The sequence below is a fragment of the Giraffa tippelskirchi genome, chromosome 6, assembly GCF_054371585.1.
Source record: "Giraffa tippelskirchi isolate mGirTip1 chromosome 6, T2T-mGirTip1v1.2.pri, whole genome shotgun sequence".
Taxonomy (NCBI): Eukaryota; Metazoa; Chordata; class Mammalia; order Artiodactyla; family Giraffidae; genus Giraffa; species Giraffa tippelskirchi.
In genome coordinates, this window is record NC_137280.1 from 44,266,175 (window position 1) to 44,287,872 (window position 21,698).

Here is a 21,698-nt window from a genome sequence, read left to right on the forward strand (position 1 = left end):
GACACTCACCTTCTGTCCTCCTGGTCCACGCACTTACGCTACCTATTCCTAAAGAAATCAATTTTTATCTTTTTAAGATTTAATTATTTCTCTAAAGAATAGATCAGTGCATAGTTCAAATGCTCACTGTTGTTTACTAGGCAAGATCACGTCCCTGGACACTAGCACCATGCGGGCAGCCATGAAGCCAGGCTGGGAGGACCTGGTGAGGAGGTGCATCCAGAAGTTCCACGCACAGCACGAAGGGGAGTCTGTGTCTTACGCAAAGAGGCATCATCACGAAGGTAATGGTCTCTTAGTGATACTTTTCTTGAAGTTCATCTTGCTGACTTACCCCTTCTGATGAGTGCTCTCTCTGCAACAGTGATTCCTGAACCCACCCTGGGGGCTTGGATCTGGTGACTCTTGCCCAGGACTGTCGCCATCTGAAGGGAAATTGAATAGGAGGAACTGTGGGGCTGAGAGTGTGATGAGGGAAGTCAAATTGAAGATGATAACCTCTCACAAAGACAGAAGAAAGGGAACAAAATCATTTTCTTCAATGCTCTGTCTTCAAGACATCTAAGACAGTGCACTCAGGTCCCCTCTAATAGCAAAAAAAACCCCACCTGAATCATAAGGATACTGTGAAAATAAGAATGAAAGAAAATTTGCAAGAACAGGTGAATTCCTGGTAGAGGTGACAGTGGGATCCTGAGCCCCACCACCTTCCAGGTGAAGTCTGGAAAGAGACATCGCTTCTAGAAAGAGATGAAGTGACTTGTCTGGGGTCATACAGTTGGTTAATAGGACACCTGGAGGTAAGCCCACAATGTCAGAGTCGTCTTTCAGTAATAATAGGAGCCCTCTCTGAGCACCTGGCCTCTGCCTGGCATCAGCCCCCTTTCTGTGGGCCGCTCGAGCCCCACAGTCCACCCAGGGATGTGGGTGTTTGCCTCCCATGCTGTTGATGGGGAACTGACGCAGGTGACACAGATCCGGGAGCCTTCAATTAGAAAGTGTGAGCCCTGGAGGGACCTGAGGGTCGTCCTGGCTGTCACTCCACCTCACTGCTCCCACTGCTGTTCTGCAGCATCACTTTTTCTCAAGTGCTAAATTGGCAAGAACAAAGGGAAAAAAAAAAATCCTTTATTTAGCGCTTATTAAGGACTCCATCGTGGAGGGAGATACTTTTCACTTCCAGTCTTCTCACCCTTCTCTCCTGGGCCCCCCGTGTCCTGGTGGGGGCACTTGGTTACCAGCATGGATTCCATCGGAGCCACGCTGCCTTTGAGGGACGGGGCCCTGTGCTTTGTAACTGGTTTTGGCAAATTGTCTCCATATTTGCAGAAAAAATTTAGAACTCAGTATTGAAAATGCAGTTTTAGTTTGTCATCTTCCATTTAAGGTGCATCCATGACTGTTGTTGTTGTTTAGTTGCTAAGTCATGTCTGACTCTTTGAGACCTCATGAACAACAGTACACTAGCCTTCCCTGTCCTACACTATCTTCTGGAGTTTGCTCAAACTCTTGTCCATTGAGTCAGTGATGCCATCCAGCCATCTCATCCTCTGTTGTCCCCTTCTCCTGCCTTCAATCTATCCCAGCATCAGGGTCTTTGCTAATGAGTCGGCTCTATGCATCAGGTGGCCAAAAAGTTTTGGAGCTTCAGCTTCAGCATCAGTCCTTCCATTGAATATTCAGGACTGATTTCCTTTAGGATTGACTGGTTGGATCTCCTTGCAGTCCAAGGGACTCTGAAGAGTCTTCTCCAACACCACAGTTTGAAACTCTGGCATTTATCAATAGTGTTTGTATGTTAAAAAGTTTATTCTTTTAAGATCGCTTATGAAAAAATACAAGTCATGGTAAATAACCCTTATTTTTTTCTTGTCCTGTTTATCCTTTTTATCTTCTTCATCCACATTTCTTAGAAATAAGCACTAAATCCAACCATTTATGTCTTCCAGCATTTTTCTTTAAGTGGGAAAGAAAAAGAGAAAGTAAAGATGCCAAATTTGACAGAAATAAATAACTCACCTGCCATTTCACTAGATCTGGTTTAAAATAAAAAAAACAGTAACAAAGAATAAGAAATCCCCCAGCAACCGTGTTCAGTGTCCTTGGGCTCTGAGTAGCAATGCCCCATGTTTAATCCTGTGGCTTCCTGATTCCTTACACAAGGGTTTACACATATGTACTATGCACAGCGCTAGGTTTAAACAGAGGGGACCCACTAAAAGGAATCTCCGCCATGTATAAAATACATTTCATCCAAGTGTATGAAATAAGTCAGATTGCAGGTAATCATTAGCATTGAATAAAAATCTACCAGAAGACTTTGTTTTACGTGGAGGAGCTTCCTGAATGCCTTCAGGGGCTTGCTGACACAAATCTACTCAGTGGAAGTTCTTGATGTAGACAAACGGTAATGGAAAATCTCAAAGGATCACTGCCAAGGTTGGATAAAATTCTGAAATTATAAGCCACTGGAAATATGAGTCCTATTATAAAAATGGTATTCCTGTTGCCGTTGGCTGGCATACTGAGTATGGAAAACCAGATGCACATATGTACAGCAATTTGTTCCCAGTACTGCCACTTCAGAGGAATCATGCAACAGTTGGTGGCAGAAAGTGATACCTAAATACTGTCTGTCCCTACCTGGAACTGCGGAGGGGGTTTACCAGGGAAATTGCTCAAAGTGAAATTTTACCAAAAAGTCTGAATCCTCATTGTATGTCAGCACCTGTGTGTGTGTGTGTGTGTGTGTGTGTGTGTGTGTGTGTGTGTGTGTGTGTGTGTATGTCAGCACCTGTGTGTGTGTGTGTGTGTGTGTGTGTGTGTGTGTGTGTGTGTCTTTAGGTAATTTTGTAGAATGATGAATGTACTTGGTCACTTTGGGACTGACTATTCCACCCACAAAATTTGTGCTGAGGATTATGTGGTAAAAAATGGCAGTCGTCTTAAAATGGTTTAGGAGGTAAGGTAACTAAACCATGTGGCTGAATCAAATGTTCTTTTTTTTAGTATGTGGTATTTGAAAACAGCTTTAAAATGCAGTTGTTTTAAAGATAAATCTGAAATTTTGAGAGAAATTATTTTAACCTAGTGTTATGTTTTCTGCTGTAGTCCTGAAAATGGAAATAACTGATGTCATTATCCAGATGTTAAACCAATTCTCTGTCACTCAGAGTTGTGCTTTTATTATTTCCGTTTTCTATTTAGCCTTCTTTTTTCTCCGAAAAGATCCCTCTGGTTGTTTATGTTTTACTTCCTGTTGTCCTGACCACAGAAATAATATGTCTTACACACTGAGAAACAACATTGGGGAATGGTAATATGATATAATGGATTAAACAGTTTGTAACTTCAAGATGAATATTCAGAGGATATATTCAGTATCATAAGTTTTTTATAATATTTACTATTGTATTAGTTTAAAGAGAAATTAAAGGCACATTGTACCCTTTAGAGGTAATCATGTTTATAACACCATATTATTTCCTAACGTTTCAGACAAATCATTGCAAAACTTGTTTTGAGCTAATAAATTGTTTACACTCTATCTAACCATGATATTGAAGATTTTTAAAAGAACATAATTGGGGGATCAAAACTTCATTTGGGAGGAAGAAAACTCCAGTATACTGAAATTATTGGCATCTTGAGAGAAAAATAAATATGCTTTTAAAAATGGATAATGTTCTGTCATAAAGTATTACTTACAACTCTCTTCAACCTGCTGGGAGGAAAATATTAAACTTAACCAAGTTGATTACTGTTATTATGTCTGGTCCCGCCCCCACCTCCAGTTTTGTTTCTAACCATGCGTTCTGCTTCCTTGCTTGCCTGCAGTGCTGAGACAGGGATTGGCATTTAGTCAGATCTACCGTTTTTCCTTGTCTGACGGCACCCTCGTGGCCGCCCAAACGAAGAGCAAGCTCATCCGATCTCAGACTACTAACGAACCTCAGCTTGTGATATCTTTGCATGTGCTGCACAGGTAAGCCTCGTTCTGACACACCACCTCCCCCGCCCAGCTCAGGAGGCCAAGTTCCAAAAGCAGATTTTATCCCAGAGCTTGTCAGCTTGGGTAGATGTTTCTGTTGACCAACCCCAGTCATGTAAATATAAATTGATTTGTTATTGGGACTTCCCTGGTGGTCCAGTGGTTTAAGACTTCCTGTGCAGGGGGTAGGGTTGGTTCAGTCCCTGTTCAGGAAACTAAGACCCCACATGCCTCAGGGCTGAAAAACCAAAACAGAAACAGAAGTAATGTTGTAGCAAATCCAATAAAGACTTTTAAAATGGTCCACATCAAAAAAAGAGAGAAAGAGAAAAATAAGTAAACTGTTGGCTAAAAGACTACTTCTGATACTGAAATTCAAATGAAGGCTACACTTTGAACTTTAGCCTTAAGACTAATACATTTTAGTTTATTTTTTTATTTATTTAATTTTCTTGGCCGAGCCATGGCACTTGTGGGATCTTAGTTCCCTGGACCAGGGATCGAACCCAGGCCCTCGCCAGTGAAAACTTGGGAGTCCTAACCGCTGAACCACCAGGGAATTCCCAATACTAGTGAATTTTAAAACTTAACTAGAAGGACACAAGTTCACACTAACTTTGAAATGACTGCCTGTCACATCAGAGGAGGAAAACAGATCAGTTCCCAGCGGTGACACATGCAGGGCAGGAATACAGAATGACTTCTGCTCCCATGTGTTTAGATTTGAAACTTTCAAATATACATATACTTAGAAAGGAGTAGTTTACATTGTTATTCTCAGCTTCAAATTAACCTTTTGCATTAGACTTTAAATTGAAAGGTAGTAAACATTTCTCCAAAAAATAAAAGTGAGGAAAATTGAATGTTGATTTTTAAAGTAAATATCATAAACCATCTTGTTTTAGAGCACAAATTTAGGGAAATGATTGCATTTCAAGTTATGTAAATATTTATGTGTGTGCTGTATAAAACTTTATGAGGTACTATCAGCAGATATATAAAGTTGCTCAAGAGTTCCCTTTTATTACACTTCTCAATTATGTACTTTGTTATTTAGAAATTAAAATCAAGCGGCCCTGTGTGCCGACTCTTAATAAATCCGACCTCGAACTGAAACAATCTGAAAATGATTACAGATGGGCCAGATTGCTCCCCCCTAACTGAAAGCTGATGTTTGACAATTTGTGAAACCTGTTTTGTTTGGATTTGTGAATGCATTTGGTAACTCATGAGTAACTGCCAAGCTGTAAATTAAAGCTCACAGGGCTTGGAAAATCGTCCAGCTTAGGAAGCTGCCCTGAGTGCAAGAGTGGAGTGGAGTGGGGTGGCCTGCGAGTTAGGGACTAAGATCCCAGAGTAAGGATGATCTGCAACTCCTTGCATGTGGTCTGAGAGGCGCTCGCTTGGCCTTCTAGGGGAACCCAGGCAGGGGACCTGTTAGACAGGTAACCGAATTCCCAACACTTCGGGTAACTTTGTTGGCTCGAAAACTTGGAGAGTTTCGAATAGTTGGGGCAGGTTTTTTTTTTCCTCTTAAGGTTTACTATTCATCTTGAGCCAAGTAGCCCACATCAAGCTCTAGGCTCACAGATGGGTCTCTTATTAGGAATTGTAATCTCTGGCAAATAATTGAAGACAGCTATGCTTGCTTGGGTCATTTCTTTCAGACAGTACAAGCTCTCAGTTATTCATGATAACATACTGGTTAATGAGCAAGGTATAGTATGTAATTGGAACCCTGCTAACGTCTTGTCTAGCAACTACGATGTCAATATGGTAGTAGTCAAATTTAAACACAAACTCCCTCTGTAAAACCACAGACGTCTTAATGAATGGACTGGAAAACATCCCTCTTGGTCCTAAACGCTGCATGTTCAATCTTGCCCATAATTGCAGATGGTTTCATCAAAGTATTATCTTTCTTTTCCTTCCATGTCATCCGTTCTTTTAAAGAAATGAAGCAATCTCATCTTTGAAAATTAATAACAACTTGCTCAGTATCTTCCCTTTTATCTTATATGTCTTTCCTCATCTTACAGAGAGCAGAATGTATGTGTAATGAATCCGGATCTGACTGGACAAGCGATGGGGAAGCCATTGAATCCAATTAGCTCTAGCAGCCCTGCCCACCCGGCCATGTGCAGCGGGAACCCTGGTCAGGACATGACCCTCAGTAGCAATATAAACTTCCCCATGAACGGCCCAAAAGAACAGATGGGCATGCCCATGGGCAGGTTCAGTGGTTCCGGGGGAATGAACCACGTGTCGAGCATGCAAGCAACCACTCCTCAGGGTAGTAACTATGCACTCAAAATGAACAGCCCCTCACAAAGCAGCCCGGGCCTGAATCCAGGACAGCCCAGCTCCATGCTCTCACCAAGGCATCGCATGAGCCCCGGGGTGGCTGGAAGCCCTCGAATCCCTCCCAGTCAGTTCTCCCCCGCAGGAAGCTTGCATTCCCCTGTGGGAGTTTGCAGCAGCACAGGAAATAGCCATAGCTACACCAACAGTTCCCTCAATGCGCTGCAGGCCCTCAGTGAGGGGCACGGGGTCTCGCTGGGGTCGTCATTGGCCTCCCCGGACCTCAAAATGGGCAATCTGCAAAACTCCCCAGTGAATATGAATCCCCCCCAGCTCAGCAAGATGGGAAGCTTAGACTCCAAAGACTGTTTTGGACTTTACGGGGAGCCCCCAGAAGGGCCAGGCGGGCCAGCAGAGAGCAGCTGCCACCCCGGGGAGCCGAAGGATCCCAGCGAGGCCGGCCTGCCTCCGGCTGGGAGCAGTGAGAGACCCGACGGGCAGAGCCGACTCCTCGACAGCAAAGGGCAGACCAAACTCCTGCAGCTGCTGACCACCAAATCTGACCAGATAGAGCCCTCGCCACTGCCCAGCTCTCTGTCGGACACCAACAAGGACTCCACAGGCAGCTTGCCCGGCCCCGGGTCGACGCATGGGACTTCACTCAAGGAGAAGCATAAGATTTTGCACAGACTCCTGCAGGACAGCAGCTCCCCTGTGGACTTGGCAAAGCTGACAGCGGAAGCCACGGGCAAGGAGCTGAGCCAGGAGGCCAGCAGCACAGCTCCTGGGTCCGAGGCGACCATCAAGCAGGAGCCAGTGAGCCCCAAGAAGAAAGAGAATGCACTACTTCGCTATCTGCTCGATAAAGACGATACTAAAGATATCGGTTTACCAGAAATCACCCCCAAACTTGAGCGACTGGACAGTAAAACGGACCCTGCCAGCAACACGAAGTTAATAGCTATGAAAACTGAGAAGGAGGAGATGAGCTTCGAGCCCAGTGACCAGGTAAGGTTTGTCGGGTGTTCTCCCAAGGGTACTAATTCATAGCCATCAAGGATTTCTCCACAAAGGGCCTGCTGAGGCCTCAGGGGACTGGATGAAAATAAACCTCCTCGTTGGTGGTTCTTGCTTTGAGACAGAGGTAATTCTCACTGAGTCCACGAGTTTCAAACACTGTTACCTAACAAAGAATGGAATCGTTGTTCAGTCGCTAAGTCGTGTCCAATGCTTTGAGACCCCACAGACTGCAGCACTCCAGGCTTCCCTGTCCCTCACTATCTTCCAGAGTTTGTGCAAACTCATGTCCAGTGAGTCATGATGCCATCCAACCATCTCATCCTCTGCTGCCCCCTTCTCCTCCTGCCCTCAATCTTTCCCAGCATCAGAGTCTTTTCAGTGAGTCAGCTCTTCGCATCAGGTGGCCAAAGTCTTGGAGCTTTAGCTTCAGCATCAGTCCTTCCAGTGAATATCTGGGGTTAATTTCCCTTAGGATTGACTACTTTGATCTCCTTGCACTCCAAGGGACTCTTCAAGAGTCTTCTCCAGCACCATAATTCAAAAGCATCATTTCTTTGGTCCCTCTTTATGGTCCACCTCTCACATCCATACATGACTACTGGAAAACCCATAGCTTTGACTATACGGACCTTTGCTGGCAGAGAATAGAGCAGATGCTGACTTTTATTTTGTGAAGGGCCAAATGGTAATATTTCCGGCCACACACTCTATTCAGCTCTGCCACTGGAGAGCTACAAAAGCAATCCTAGATGCTAGGGGAACAAGTGAGCGTGCTGTGTTTCCATCGAACTTTATCAACAGGCACTGATGCTTGAATTTTACACAATTTCCATGTGTCATAAGATACTCTTCTTTTGAATTTTTTTTCAATTATTAATAACTGTCAACCTCTTCTTAGCTCACGGGCCATACAGAAACAGGTAGCGTTTCGCACACAGGTCAGCTGGGGTTTACCAACCCCTGGTATCAGAAGACACCTCACTTAGAAACAATCACTTCCTCAAAACTGGGTTTGGTCAGGGCAGACTTCAGTAAATGATTTCTTACTTACCTTTCTCTCTTTTTAAGATCAGAGAGTCTGGCTGGTTTTCAAACTTAATGAAAGTCATTCTGCCTCTCTTTATTCTCAGCCAGGACTTATGCTTGATGCTGAAGAATTTCTTAGGCCATCGGTAAAAACTTACTTAAGGGGAAATAAAGAGGAGAGGAGAGGTAGAATTGGCCTGAGTCTTAGTGTAGCTGAGCCATCAAGTATCAAACATAAGTGCAAAACTGAAATAATAGGTGGTGCTATCTGTTGTTCTTACGTGAAAAACGAATTCCCTGAAAAAAATCCAGGAGAGCTAAAATAATATTCCAAGTCATCCTTGATGACACCCTGAGGTAGTGACATCACAGGGAAGATGCCGACAGTCTAATATTTTTGTTGATATTAAAAAAATGAGTCATTACTGACAATAATGGCTTGGCGTAAGGGGCTTTCTGGGGAATCAGCAACTGGCTGGGTTAACGATGTCCGGAGTACTGCCTTTGGTCGTGGTGGGTTCGAAGTGAAGAAGCTGCCCAAACCTCTTGACTTAAAATGGTTCACTGACTTGGCCTTGAAACTTGTTTTGCAAGTGGACATTTTAGGTGTCGCTGTTTCAGGTGTGCATGGAGAGAGGAGAGGTTAGCACCCCTGGCCGTCACCCGAGGACCTCCTAGGTGGAGGCTGAGCCTGGGGACGGCTCTAGGGTGGAGAGGCCTGATGGGCCCTGGCGCAGGGCTGAGGCCACACATGCTCTGACAGCCAGGCTCCTTTCGGGTCCTGAGCACGGAGCTTTCTGTCTTCCACTTTGATGTCTGGCCCACTACTACCATTCTATGAGGGCTTTGTGCCGTTCAGGAGGGAAACAGTGTCGTTGTGTAAACCCCTTTGGTGATGAGTCCTTAAACTTGGCTGTTGGTGCGGAGTTCTCAACACTGGCTACTCTGATGCTGTAAGATCGTTACACGGGAACTCAGCAGAAACTTAATAACCATATCTTGAATACAGTGTTGTGTAAAACCATACTGACAGCTGCAGACGTTTTAATCTTTTGAGGTTTACTAGATTAGAATACACAGGGCTAGTGGCAGTTCAGAGTGGCAGGCACAGATACTGTCACTCAGGTTTCTTGACACACGCTAGAGGGCAAGATGGTGACTCACGAGGTCCCCCTTGGCTTAGTGGCTAAGTGGTTGGTCCCTCCCTCCAGGAACAGAATTTATTTCTATCCCTGGACTGAGGCCCTAAGGACTTTGAGGGTCTGGGAAGGGGGGCGCTGTTTGGCATTTTTATATTTAGCTATATGATTACATTAGCTTCATACAAGAAACTAACAAAGGAGAAGTTTTTTTTTTTAAGTCATTGAGTCACTTGCAGTTTCTAATTGGTATTTATAAGAACATTTTTTAAATCAAAACTGTCTCACTTTGGGAACTTAAAGCACAGAGTATTATCTGCACAAATCTGTCATTTTGAATGGATACATACAGACATACACACAGACACGCACACAGTATTTTTTTCTTAATGAAGCCCAGTTCCTGGTTTTACCTTCTATCCATTCCCATTTAAAACTCCACCCCAAAAATACTGCTTCAGAGCAATTTTAACATCAAAAACATTGCAGCTTGAAAAGAAAGGTTACCACAGGAAGTATGCATTACCTAAATTTAGATCAAAGTTAGAATGACTTACTTTAAGAAAAAAAAAACAGGGATTCTTTCACTCCCCTCGCTCCTTCACTTTTCCCAAATACAGATTGAGTCTATCTCCTGTTGACTTCTAGGCACATTTATCTAAGACTTTTCTTTCACTTCAAGGGAACACAACACATTTTTATTTAGTAAGATAAACTGCTAGCGAGCCTGAACTGCACTGTTAACTTTCTTGTTATTTTGACTCAGAAAAGAACTATTATCGAGTGTGTGTTTAACCTATCACTAACTTATTAAGGGCAGGAAGTACTTCAATGGCACTGTTATACTGAAAATAGCATTCTTCACTGGGTAGAGTATTTAAACAACGTTTGTTTCTACAGTGTTTCATAACCAACAGGAAACAATGACAGAAAAATTTCCAATATGTTCACTGACTTAAGTTATATACTTATTTACACAATGGAGCATGTGTAAAGGATACTAACTAAATGGTACTTTTAGGCTTTCTTAATGCTTCTAGGCCACTTATGATGAGGGTTTAGAAATAGTCTGTAGAGAATTTCTTCTTGCTATTTGGCTCCATTAGAAGAACAAACCATATTTTAAACTGGTAGTGGCCTGAAAATTTCCCTCCAAACATGGTAGAACTGTGTTACCATTTTTTAAAGCAATTTTCTGTTAGGCAAATGTGGTACAATTACTAGTTTTTAAAAATTTTTTGGAACATTGTTTTGTAGTTTATTAGAATACATATCATTAAAGTACATATGTTCTTTATATTTCCTTCAGGGAACAAATTGATTTGACACATGAAAAATTCATAAAACCAGGAAAATGAAAAATCACAGAAATCAAGTCCAATTTTCATTTTGTAGAACTTTTACAAAAATCTTTCTGACTCATTTTCTGCCTGAAATAGTTTAAACCAGCTCTTCAAATTGATGTGGCTAATTTGAGCGTTCGAAGAGATGCCTAAGCAAAACTTTGAAGTATCTTGGCAAAGCGTTTTAAAGGAAGGCATTAATCTTTTTGTCTTGTGGAGAAATCATGCCTAAGAAAGGAACTAGAAGAACTTTTGATGAGAATTAAAGCTTAAAAAAACTTGAGGGAAGAACTGTTTGATCAGAAACTTAGCGTGATCAAATCTACCCCTTCTAGAACTTCCATGACTGCAGAAGAAAATGCCTGTAGTTGTTAAAGTTTATTGCTAGGCAGCCAAAGCTGTATAGATACTCTCCTTGAAGAAGAAAATTTTTTGAAGTAAATTTAAAACAGTTAGATTAATTTAAATGCGCACTCCAAAAATTGACAAGAAATGAACACAAGCAAAGCAATATTAACTCTAGTGGGTAAATTTTCATAATGCATTTTTCTGATGGTGAGCTGAATGAAAATTAGCAGATTATTTGAAATAAAGAACCAAAAACTTGGTTGAAACCATCCAAATGTATTTTAGTGTGTGTGTGTGTATGTGGAGAAAAAGATTAATTTTAGCCTTATTTTCAACTCATTATATATATTAAACACAAGAGTAAATCACAATGAAAAAACACGAGTCCTGTCATTAGAATTCTTTGAAACTATGATAGTTATTTTTCTATTCAAGATGGCTTAAAGTGTCATTTGAGTGAAAAGAATAAAGGTAAAAAAGAAAGGTAGGAGTCTAGATCCAGACTATCAATCTGTATTGTAAAAGCTTTCTTTTATACACATCAGGGATTGGGAGCAAATATAAGGGCATTCATTGAGGAAATTAATATACTGTATTTTTATCATCATTTGTATAAATCTGTATTGAGTGTTTCTCATTCAAGGCATCTGCAAAGCTTTCTCAAGAAATTACTTATTACTTCTAATGACCCACCCTCTCACTGCTCCACACACAATTTTAAAATACTCCACACCAGTCAGACTGTAGTAGGGAAACTCTCTAATAAACTTCAGTTTATTAGAACCTCTTTCTTACCTCCATAGCTATTTTCAAGACCCAATTATAAGGATATTTGTCAATTTTTAGACAACTTTTTTTCTGAGAAATTATCGGAATTTTGTGAGAAATTGAGTTGATTCTGGGAAGCTTTTTAAATTACAAGTGTAAATGGTTGAAGGAACCGTGTTGGCTGCATGTCCATTGCCGTGTTCCAGGCACCGTCCTCAGAGGGCGTTAAGTGTTGATATTGTACTCCTGTTGATACCTTACATATTCAGCAAAACATGATAAAGTTGGCTTTCCAGCAGAGCCACTTTACACATACATATAACTTTCACAAAATTGTCCATACTGATTCAGGAGAAAAGAATAGGTATCTATTAAATGATTAAGTTGTGTGAACAGTTTTGCCCACAGTTCAACAGACTTTACTCTGTTTTGGTTTGGTTTGGTTTTGGTTCCCTTGAAGTGCCAATGGTGTGAAAATGTAGCTACAGGCTTTTCCAATGCAGAATGGTTCCCTCATGGACTTCATCAGTTCAGAGTCAAGCCAGAGAAGCAGTGGTGTGCCTTCACTCACTGGCCATGTTGCCCATGGGTGGGGGATATACAATATGTTTCCTTCCTGAGCAGCTCTGAGGATCACTTTGTCTGTGTCTGTCCATACTTGAGCATTCTAACTTTAGAACCTAACCCTTACCTAAGATGTAGCTCTCCCAAATTTGATCCCTGCCTCTTTTGTAAGAAACAGATGGCTAAACTAACTAGGAAATGGTCTTATAATGGCTCTAACAGTACATTAGGAATTTCCTGGAAAATGGATCGCCAAGTTCTTGCTAAGCTAGTTGACTCTGAAACAAAGAGTCCAATAAAATATCACTTCATTGTATCCTTTCTTACTTGAGAAATGTGTCCAGTAAAAAGACTTCCTAGATGCCATAAATTGCAAAAAACTCAGTCCAGCTTCTCGTGTATAGAATAAAACTGTAAGCCATTCCACTTTAAGTAAATTATATCATTTGAATTGCTAGTGTAGACAAAAGGGTTAGTCATGGTCAAGGATTGAAAGTCCATCAGTGACTTTGGGGAAGTTACCTAACTTGTGTTTTTCCACCTACACATCAGGAAAAATCATTCTTACCACTCTCTTCACTAGGAAATAATCTTGGGGTTTAACTTAGCCATTTTCTTGCATGGTTGGCACCGTCTGATTTTAAATACTTGGCACCCAGATAGGTTCTACTTGAAAGAACATAAATTCAGTTGAGGTCTCGGGAAGAAAAGCTCTAGGTGTGAAATAGAGGTACTGCATACCGTATTATTTTAATGTTGATAATTGAAAGGAAATTATTTTAATAGAGGGAAAAGCCATAAGAAACATGTTTACAGCTTCTGTAAAGTCAAATTAATAGATGCAGTGATTGGAAATGTCCTCCTGCTTCCCTGCATTTGTCCCTTAAGCTGATGAGGACTAAGAAAACCGGTGTCATTCGAAACTGAAAGTGTAAGCAGTAAAAAAAAAATAACACCACTCAAATGGAAAAGACAGGGCTGAGCTGTTCAGGATTACTTCAAGCTCATTGTGCATTTTACCTCTTGCTCTTAAAAAAAAGAAAAGAAAAAGGAAAGAAAAACAAAGTTCTAAAGGGAAATGACCATTTACTAAATACTGATTTTGTGTAAACTTGGATCATATTTTCCATCCATTTTTTGTTGTTGTTATTTCTTCAAGCGAGTTAACCACTAAACCTGGGCCTAGACTGTAAATCCTAGTATACCCATGGTTAATTAGAAATACTCATACTCATGATGAATTGAATTATTAGCATAAAATGAAGGAGAATTTATAAATCGCCAATGAATCCCAGTGCTGGAAGAGAGCTTTCTTTCTAATTCAGTCATCTCTTTTTACCAAGGAGGAAATTGAGGAGCAAGAGATTAAATTATTTGTCCTCTGTCAATTTAATTTTTTGTTGTTGTTGTTAAAGATGATCAATGAACAGTGAGGCCTGAGGGTCGCGTGTGTCCGCGTCTCATTTGGCTCTGGTTCCTTGCACCCATTAGGTCTGTAATTGCACATGGGCCTGCAGCCCCCACTCTTAGTGTGGGACTGGGTAAACTCTTCTGTTTGTTAACCGCAGCCTGGCAGTGAGCTGGACAACTTGGAGGAGATTTTGGATGATTTGCAGAATAGTCAATTACCGCAGCTTTTCCCGGACACGAGGCCAGGCGCCCCTGCTGGATCAGTTGACAAGCAAGCCATCATCAATGACCTCATGCAACTCACGGCTGAAAGCAGTCCCGTGACACCTGTCGGAGCCCAGAAAACAGCGATGCGAATCCCACAGAGCAGTGAGTATGGGGTGTTGACGGTTTTGCCAAGAAATTCCCATGTAATCACCATCAGAAACAGGGATTACTGAAATCTGATGCAAACAGCTTAGTCACTTCACAGTTTTTATGGTCAAATAGCACCATCTACTGTCCTGGCCCTTCAAAACAGTAGTCAGAGTGGATTCTAGTCAACGTGGCCTTTCTGCAGGCGCTTGTGGTTGATAGAGTCAGCACAGAGTGAGACTGACCCGCACAGATAAAAGTTCTTTGGATAATTGTCATACTTCTCTCCATTTCAGTTACTGCCTTCAGAAATGGAGTTTAAAATAGATTTTATGTGTCTTAATACATGACTAAACACTTAAAAGACAGGAACTTAGAAAGTATGCTGACTTTTTAGGAATAATACACTCACTAGTAAAAATTTCTTAACCAGAATTGTAAATCTTTATACATGAAAGGGCTATACACGTTAAAAATATCTTGTCCTATCTCTTTGGAATCCTCATGTAAATATCAGTTTTACATGGAAATTTATCACAGAAATGGTTTCTAAATGCATCTTGAGTTTAATTAGTGTGATATAAAGCTAGAAGACTATTTTATAAGGTACAGTTTGTATCACTTTTTCTTTTTTTGCCATCCTTCACAGCTCGCAGGATCTCAGTTCCCCAACCAGAGGTTGAATCCGGCATAGCAGTGAAAGCCCCTATTCTAAACACCAGGCCACCAGGGAATTCCCTTTTATTTTATGTTTTTGTAGGTTTAAGATGAAGTCTTTCTTCACTTAGTGAAGTGTGTGAACATTTACTTGGTTTACAAACTTCATAATTCCCTAGTTATCCAGTAGCTTTTAAGAGAAGAAAATGTCTTTCCTGAACTAGGGACATAACTTGTAGAAAGATAGAGAACCTCTTTAGTGCTCAATTGGTGAACATAATGATTTTTCCCTCTTCAAATACAGTTTGACCCAACGCTTAGCATCTGTTCTCAAATCAGAAATGGCAACCATCAACCAAATTACAACGTATCTTTGATTAATAGATCTTTTCTTAAAGTGATTCCTGATCTTTCTGAAAAGGGTAAAACAAAACAGAGTTCATGCTAGTTATGTATCAGACCTGCCAATTTGTTTGGGAATGAAAGTTTGCTTATGGCCCATGAGAGATCACAAAGAGAATTGAGACGTTGAATAAGAAACACTCTAGTGAGCTTATGCTTAAGACCCAGAGGAGTTACTGAAGGGCTGTGTGGAAACTCATGGGTTCTCCCCTTTCTGTACCTCCTGGTGTTGTTCAGACTATTGAATAGCATCCAGGTAGCTAAACCTGAGAAAGTCAGATTAAGCATATCCATAATTTTCATTCCAAATGATAATTCTTCTAAATATTTGATTTCTCTTCCTGATTGTTAAGGACGTTAATATGTTTTAAATGTTCTGTTTCATGCTCTGTTTATATAATTCAGAGAAAATAAAGTGCTTGATATTATTTTATATATTTGCTCTATGAATTGTAATCTACAATATCTTTGTTCTTGTAAAAACACTTACCAAATAACTGGTTGTCTATGTGATAGTATAGTGCATTGATGTAGTGCTTACTACACAATAAGCTCTTATAAACTAATCATAGAAACTATTTCAAATATCAAATCTAGAATTTAAAAAATATGTATTTAGAAGATTCAACAGGGCCTTAAAGCTTTAATACTGACTTTCGGTACCAGAGTTCACACTTAAAGACTTCTAACTTTCAATGAGAATAGACATTTTTAGCCTAATTCTCTTCCTAGGAAAATCCAGTTAAAATATGACAGTCTCATGTCCAAACCACATGTGTCTGAGTTTGGTGCATTTGGAGATATTTATGGCTTCACAGCTGTGACGAAACAGTATTTCTAAATTCAAATAATATATGAAAAACATATTTGTAGTTTCCTTAGCAAATACAATTGAATATTAGAAGTTGATATTGGGGAGAAAAATATGCAGTAAATAATAGACATGATCTCCTTTTTTTTTTTCCTTTGCTTTATTGTTCTATGAGGTTGTCGAGAAGTAAATTAGAGATGTATTGATTAGATTGCAAGTCTGTGTTTGGACACCCCATGTTTTTTTTGTCTGTGAATTTGTCTTTACGTAAGCAGCTGGTCCCAGACATGCATACCTTTGTAATTTTACAAACAACATTTCCCCTGAACAGTGCTTCTGTTACTATTTTCCATTATCCTCTATTAACCTTCAATTTTCATTTGTTTTCTCCTTAGCTTTTAATAACCCACGACCAGGGCAACTGGGCAGGTTATTGCCAAACCAGAATTTCCCACTTGACATCACATTGCAAAGCCCAACGGGTGCTGGACCTTTCCCACCAATCAGAAACAGTAGTCCCTACTCAGTGATACCTCAGCCAGGAATGATGGGTAATCAAGGGATGATAGGAAACCAAGGAAATTTAGGGAACAGTAGCACAGGTAAGGGCTCAAATGTGCTGTTAACTTTTTATCGGTGGGTTATTCAACTTAATGATGTATTCCTCCACATCCAAGTAGTAGAATTTTTCATGTGAAGTTTTTTATGCTAGAAACACATTTGAATGTAAGAAAACTCTGCAGATTTTCACTGTGAGCGTGGTATTTGAAGCATTGGAAAGCCTCCTAGTAGGCTGACCCTTTTTATGTTGTGATCATTGTTTTTACAAGGGTTCTAGTTGCTCGCCAATCCTACAGTAAAGACTTATTTCACTGCTTTTCTAGTTACTGTTCTAGACCTTGTAGTGGTTTATGTAGAATAATTTGCTAGCGTTTTGTGATATTCTGCTGATAACCCCAAAAGTGTGTTAGTGTTAATCGCTCAGTCATGTCTGCCTCTTTGCGACCCCATGGACTATAGCCTTCCAGGCTCCTCTGTCCATGAAATTCTCCAGGCAAGAATACTGGAGAGGGTAGCTATTCCCTTCTCCAAGGGATCTTTCCAACTCAGGATAACCCCAAAGCTTCCTATTAATTGATGATTTGTGTTTCATGAATTTCAGAATGAAAGTGTAAAATTCCACCAACCTTTTATACTTGTAACAATAGCAATTCTCATTCTGAAAAATATTAATTAAGAAAATGAATTTTAAATGGTAGTGTGCTTAACCTAATAGTAGCTGATCCAAGAACTCCATTTTTTGAAAAGGTTGCCTGTGATCTAGTTTGACCCTTGACCTGCTGTGGCTTAAGGTGTCTGCCAAGTTTCCCATGCGTATTCCTAAGTGGTAGTCATAACCATAGCAGCTGCCATACTCCCAAACCTCCTTCCGGTTCAGGCTAGGAATCACTGCAGCAGCATTGATGGCTATAACCACCATGTCCTGTACCCTCTGGGTATCCTGCACCCTTAGGATGCTGAGCTTTCTAATGAAGTCCTGCTCACCGTTTGTAACTGGAGACAAAGGCATTGAAAGAAACATGTTATAAAAAGAACTTATATTCATAGGTTTTAATTCTTGGCATTTTTTTTTAGCTTAGTGTGTCATCCCTGTAATCACATTACCATTCAGATAAGTGAAAATAAGAGTTCAGTTGAAAGAAAAAAGATGGATTTTTTTTCTTTTAACTTTCTGTTGTTGGTGAGCAGTTCACATGGGAAATGTGAGCTATGTTGTGTTAAAATAGTTTATTCATTCAACAAATATTTACTGGGTGCCTACTAGATATGCCAGACCCTGACTACATCACTAATTTATTTATTTGCGGAAACAATCCCATATTAATCTTATATTATTTTTTAAGATAAAGTATTGATTTATATAAGTAAAATGTTGACTCACATGAAATTCTGTCAGAGAAAAGGAGCCAATAGTTGATTAAAGGTGGCTCCTTATCAGTGAAATGCAAGGTCTGGGTTCTTGGAGAAACATTAGGAATTTGGGGACATACCTATATTCAAATCTAGGCAGCCTGAAGATGACTGGCATCCAGACTATAAAGATCAAGCAGTGTCTGTGCTTTGCTTTAAAAAAAAAAAAAAGAAAAAAATGTGGAAGAGACTACCCTGGTTATAATTACATTAATATTTCAAATTATGGATTATTTTCCCTTCTGCTTTCTAGACCTTATATAATCTTGTTATATTGATTAGATAATAGATTTTTTGAAAAAGAAAATATCTTTTCTCGCATATCTTTATATCATTCAAGTCTAGTCTTCAAATGGTTTTTAAAATATGTACTAATATAATATTGTCCTAACTTGTTCAGTCTGATTACACTCAACTCTTCATCGTCCTGATGAGGTACATTCTCATTTCACCAGTGAGAAACCACCCACAATACATGTTCTCCCCATTTCTGAAATATACCCTGTTTTTAGTTGTTTATCATAATTAAAGTCAACGCAAGCCACGTCTTTAAAAGCAGAACTGTTGCACATCCTTAGTAAACACTTCAGAATGAAGGGTCCTCACTTGGGGTTCTTCCCCTGTAGGATACCAAGTTTTAGCCCATGTCTGGCCATCACCAGCATCCTGGGGCCAGAGAGAGCAGGCACGTGATCAGCCGGCAGTGTGCGCTCTTCTCGCTGGTCTGTGTGGTCGTGCAGCTATTACTATCTCAAGTAAGAGGATTTTTACAAATCTGTCCCTACCCGGTCTAGATCTACATCATCGGGAACAAGGTGGTCCAGGCATACCGAGGTGGCCGGCGCTTCCTTGCCACAACCACAAAGAACCAGAGTGGAAAGATGCTCTCATTCCCCCAGCTTCCAAGGCTGTCTCAGTCAGCTTTGAAGCTTAACAAATTGTAATGCTCAGAAAGGGATTTAAGGATTTAAAATCTGGCCAAGGCTTCAAGGGATTTCTCTGTGATTTGGGTTTAGAATTAGAATATTGATTATCAGTTTTTACCTTGTTTCTCTTGGCCTCACCTCCCTTTTGGAAAAAGTAAAGCATTGACGTGCTAATGTGATTCACTTCCTGAGGAAGGAAGTTGGGGTTATCCACACACCACAGCACCTGTCGCTAAGTACATATGGGAACAACTTTAACAGCTTTTCCGAACTGTAAAGAGTGGCAAGTCCGTGTTGTGAAAAACTTCATAGTAATTGCCAACTTGTATTTCTTACCCAAGGGCCCACATCTGGCCCGGCGAGGGCGTGAGCTGTCGGGTTAACTGTGTATTAAGAACAACTGTCTGTCTCATACAGAGTAAGAGCGTCTAGTGTTCGTTCCTACGTGTTGACTATGTTTCCAGTCACCACATCTCTGTCTTCTCTGCCTTGCCTGTAGGCATGATTGGCAGCAGTGCTGCCCGGCCCACCATGCCATCTGGGGAGTGGGCACCCCAGAGTCCTGCCGTGAGGGTCACCTGTGCTGCTACCAGCAATGCCATGAACCGGCCGATCCAAGGAGGTATGATTCGGAACCCAACAGCCAGCATCCCCATGAGACCCAACAGCCAGCCTGGCCAAAGACAGATGCTTCAGCCTCAGGTCATGAATATGGGTAAGGTGGTTCCTGTACTCTTTGCCTTTCAGTTTTATGCATTCTTAGGAGGAGAGAGGAACAACGCCTTAAGTTCTGTCAGGCTTGTCTTTTCCGGTTAGGGAATCCTGCCCCTCTCCCCCCATGTCAAGCTGTCGTAAGTGGGATTTTGCTGAAGATCTCTGCACAGGGTCATAGAATTGCAGGTTTTCCAGTAAAATAAGAGGACTCACTATCTCTATGATGTTTTGTCTTTGTTTGAGACTATCCAATTTCAACTTTTGCAGGGAGTGGATTATACTGTAGTACTAGAAATATCATATAGACGATATTGTAAAGAAGCATTTCAACGGTACAGCAGTGTCCCTAACTCTGCATGGTCATCAGGACCTTAAAATGCAGATTTCTGGGCACTACCCTAGACTAAGTGGGACACAGTGGTAAAGAATCCGACGCCAATGCAGGAGATGTAAGAGAAGCGGGTTCAATCCCTGGACAGGAAGATCCCCTTGAGAAGGAAATGGCAATCCACTCCAGTATTCTTGCCTGGAAAATCCCACGGACAGAGGAGCCTGGCGGGCTATAGTCCATGGGATCACAAAGAGTCGGACACGACTAAGCACAGCACATTTCACCCTAGACTGTTAAACAAGACTCTCCCAGGTCTTCACTGAAAGAGCAGGCTCTTATAGAGCAACTCAGAAAATATAAGGATCACTAGAATTCTGTTTGGATACAGTTCACATGTTATTAACATTAATGATCAGACACATTGTTTGATACCATTTATATGAAATGTCCAAAACAGGCGAATCTGTAGATAAAATAAGATTAGTGGGTTCCTAGGGCTGGGGCTTTGTGGGGAGAATGGGGAGTGACTCCTAATTACATCATGAGGTTTTTTGGGGGTGGGGGGATGAAAATGTCCTAAAATTGATCATTGTGATGGTTGTACAGCTCTGTAACTACACTAATAAACACTGAATCACACACTTTAAGTGAGCTAAGTATATAGTGTGTCAGTTATATCTCAATAAACGATTATTTTTTAAAAAACTTAATGTAGCTCATTCTTGTTTCTTAATCATTGACATGCTAACCTTCTACTTGTCCGTTACCATAATTCAGATAAGGTGATGTTTATGTACTTTTTCATATACTTAGATAGTGCAGGATGTTGTTATTATTTAGTCACTAAGTTGTATCCAACTCTTTGCCAACCCATGGACTGTAGCCAGGCAGACTCCTCATCCATGGGATTTCCCAGGCAAGCATACTGGAGTGGGTTGCCATTTCCTCCTCCAGGGGATCTTCCCAACCCAGGGATGGAAGCTGCATCTCTTGCATTATTGGCAGTGGATTCTTTACCACTGAGCAACTGGGGAAGCCCAGTGCAGGATGAGTAAGCGCTAAGTCATTACCAGAAAGATGCCCGGATGGTTTTGACATGATAATGCAGAATGGTCATCCCGCCCTGGCATCGGTTTTCTTTTCTAGTTGTTTAATTGCTCAGCACATCTTGGCTTATTGTTTCTGAGATGACATTCATGTTGCCTTTCTATGGAGAGTGTACTTCCAATTAATAATGCATAGTTCCCAAGTGTAAATTCACATAATTTGAGACTTGCATGAAAAATACTAAAAATGGCCAGATTTCCATGCAGAAATACACTGGGAAATTTCTAAAATACTTAATTCATTCATTTAAAAATCATCATAGTAAATCCTTTCTGTCCAGAAATTTCATTTATCCTCAGTCTTTCTTTGTGAATGACACATAGCTTTTGAGCTTGAAAAATGGCTCTATGAGCTTCATTGTGTAGCTGAATTGCTCTGATTTTTAATAAACTCATAAAAGCTGTGAACTCAACAGAAAAGTATCTATTGTAATGGAAGACAGGTTCACAGGCAGTGATAATAAAATCATTAAAGAGCTCATATCATGCATTAGCTGTAAACCTCTACAAAGAATT

The 21,698-nt window shown here is 40.7% G+C and overlaps 1 protein-coding gene across 34 annotated transcripts in view; it reads left to right on the top strand.

Annotated features, from left to right (window-relative positions):
- NCOA2 (nuclear receptor coactivator 2) overlaps nt 1-21,698 on the top strand; it is a 428,580-nt gene that overhangs the window by 377,747 nt on the left and 29,135 nt on the right. For 27 of the 34 annotated variants that reach the window (XR_014057045.1, XR_014057046.1, XR_014057048.1 and 24 more), the window contains 6 exons: nt 141-284; nt 3,838-3,985; nt 6,031-7,300; nt 14,069-14,279; nt 16,530-16,736; nt 19,531-19,746. Coding sequence is in view for 30 of the 34 variants with exons in the window: in XM_081501778.1 (XP_081357904.1) it covers nt 141-284; nt 3,838-3,985; nt 6,031-7,300; nt 14,069-14,279; nt 16,530-16,736; nt 19,531-19,746 (2,196 nt within the window). In the remaining 4 variants the exon portion in view is untranslated. The remainder of the gene's footprint in view (nt 1-140; nt 285-3,837; nt 3,986-6,030; nt 7,301-14,068; nt 14,280-16,529; nt 16,737-19,530; nt 19,747-21,698) is intronic. The other 7 variants (XM_081501795.1, XM_081501793.1, XM_081501797.1 and 4 more) reach the window with 1 other exon arrangement.